General features: G+C 44.9%; 1 protein-coding gene across 1 annotated transcript; it reads left to right on the top strand.

Moving 5' to 3' along the window:
- Nucleotides 1-216: 216 nt before the first annotated feature.
- Nucleotides 217-1,354, top strand: T265_00145 (hypothetical protein; the record flags this gene model as incomplete). The annotated part of the gene is made up of 2 exons (XM_009163802.1): nucleotides 217-284; nucleotides 1,180-1,354. The coding sequence occupies 2 exons, from the start codon at nucleotides 217-219 to the stop codon at nucleotides 1,352-1,354; spliced, it is 243 nt and encodes an 80-aa protein (XP_009162066.1).
- Nucleotides 1,355-1,559: the final 205 nt, after the last annotated feature.

Here is a 1,559-nt window from a genome sequence, read left to right as displayed (position 1 = left end):
ATGCATTTGATGGAAGGTGAAGCCTAATGTTAAACTTATTGTACGGCCTTGCAGCGTTCATTCACCGTCGTTTATTATTTAAAGAAGGTCAAGGAAAATTTGGCGGGACATTGGACAATTCCACTTTAGAAACGCTGCGTACATTGGGTATCGATTTTCGAGCTCAATAGCCCACAACGGCTTAGGTCACGTTAGCTAGCAGAACCTTCTCAGTACATGACGTTTATCCCTTCACCGGTATCAGAAGTCAGTGGCAAGCCCCGCATTTTGGTGAATGCGCCCGGGTGAGTTTTTATAACGAGTGACGCCGAAGCCCCCGTAAAAGCTTCAAGTTGTTCAGTTTGTCACAAACATGGGGGACATAATCAAAATTAACCATTGAAAGCGAGGCTACATATTTCAAGATGCAGTTAATAACACAGAACTGAATCGTCCACGGCGCTAGCCGGCATCGCCGCTGGTTTTCGTCTTATACGAGATGTATTACTAATAGTGCGCTTTTGTGTCAAAAAATCGTCGTTTTGGGAACCTTCAGGTTCCTTTTAGAACAAGAACCGAGGTATAAAATCTAGAAAATGATCTAGATGACAGTGATGCAAACGCTGACGGTTTCGCACCGCATGAACGAATTTTCGAATGCGGAGGTCAACGCTTCTCAGTTTCCGTAAAATTACTCTCCTAGGTTCTTTTGCGGTGGCATAGCCGACAACTTGCATGTAAATTTTCCAGGTCCATCAGTACTTCGACTACCTTTTGGAGTAACTTGCCCACCCTGTTGCGTAAAAAAGACTGAAATCCTCCAGTCCACGTCACGTCAGCCTTGAGCTTGGAATGTTGTAGGCATTTTGTGAAGTACTTCTGCGGTGTCAGCCTCAGCTTTTGTTAGGTGATTTCTGTGACATGGCTGCGTCATAGAACAGTGGGTCGTGTTAAACCATTGACGTTTGGCGGACCACACAAACAGCAGGTTAAAGTTACCAAACAGACAACTTCAGCATCATGACATGCACCCTGTGCATTTGTTCGCACTGGCTTCTTCGGCTACGCATGTTAAAGCCAGGTTACCACATGAAACTGCTCAGTACGCATGATATACGTCCATTACCATAACTGACTCACTCATGTTAGCAAGTAACGATAACAATAATAGGGTAGCAGGAAAATTTTTTTTCCTCCCAGTTCCAAACTCGTTAAGACTATGCGATCCATTTACAAGGCAAATATGCCCGCCCTGGATTTGGGAGTGAGGTCTGTTGTGAAGTCTGTGATGTACCCTAAACGGATGGGCAGTGAAGCTTGCTTCCACATAATCGCGCGTGACTCTCTGACTAAAGTCCCCAGTGAGAAACGCTAAATCCGAGTAATGTCATTGCTGGTGGACTGTTGCAGTAAGTACAGAGCAAAATTCCACCGCATTAATACGATGCGAAATGAGCAGCAATGAAGATACCTCTGCTGCAATAAATGGCTTATTTGATCGTCAAGGAGGCGAGGCTCTCCCTATGAGGCATGATCGTAACGAGGTAGAAATACGGTCAGTTTTGACGGACTCATTTGTC

The sequence above is a fragment of the Opisthorchis viverrini genome (assembly GCF_000715545.1).
Source record: "Opisthorchis viverrini unplaced genomic scaffold opera_v5_1, whole genome shotgun sequence".
In the NCBI taxonomy this organism is placed as follows: Eukaryota; Metazoa; Platyhelminthes; class Trematoda; order Opisthorchiida; family Opisthorchiidae; genus Opisthorchis; species Opisthorchis viverrini.
The sequence above is the reverse complement of the archived record's forward strand: the minus strand, read 5'-3'. Positions and strand labels throughout refer to the sequence as shown.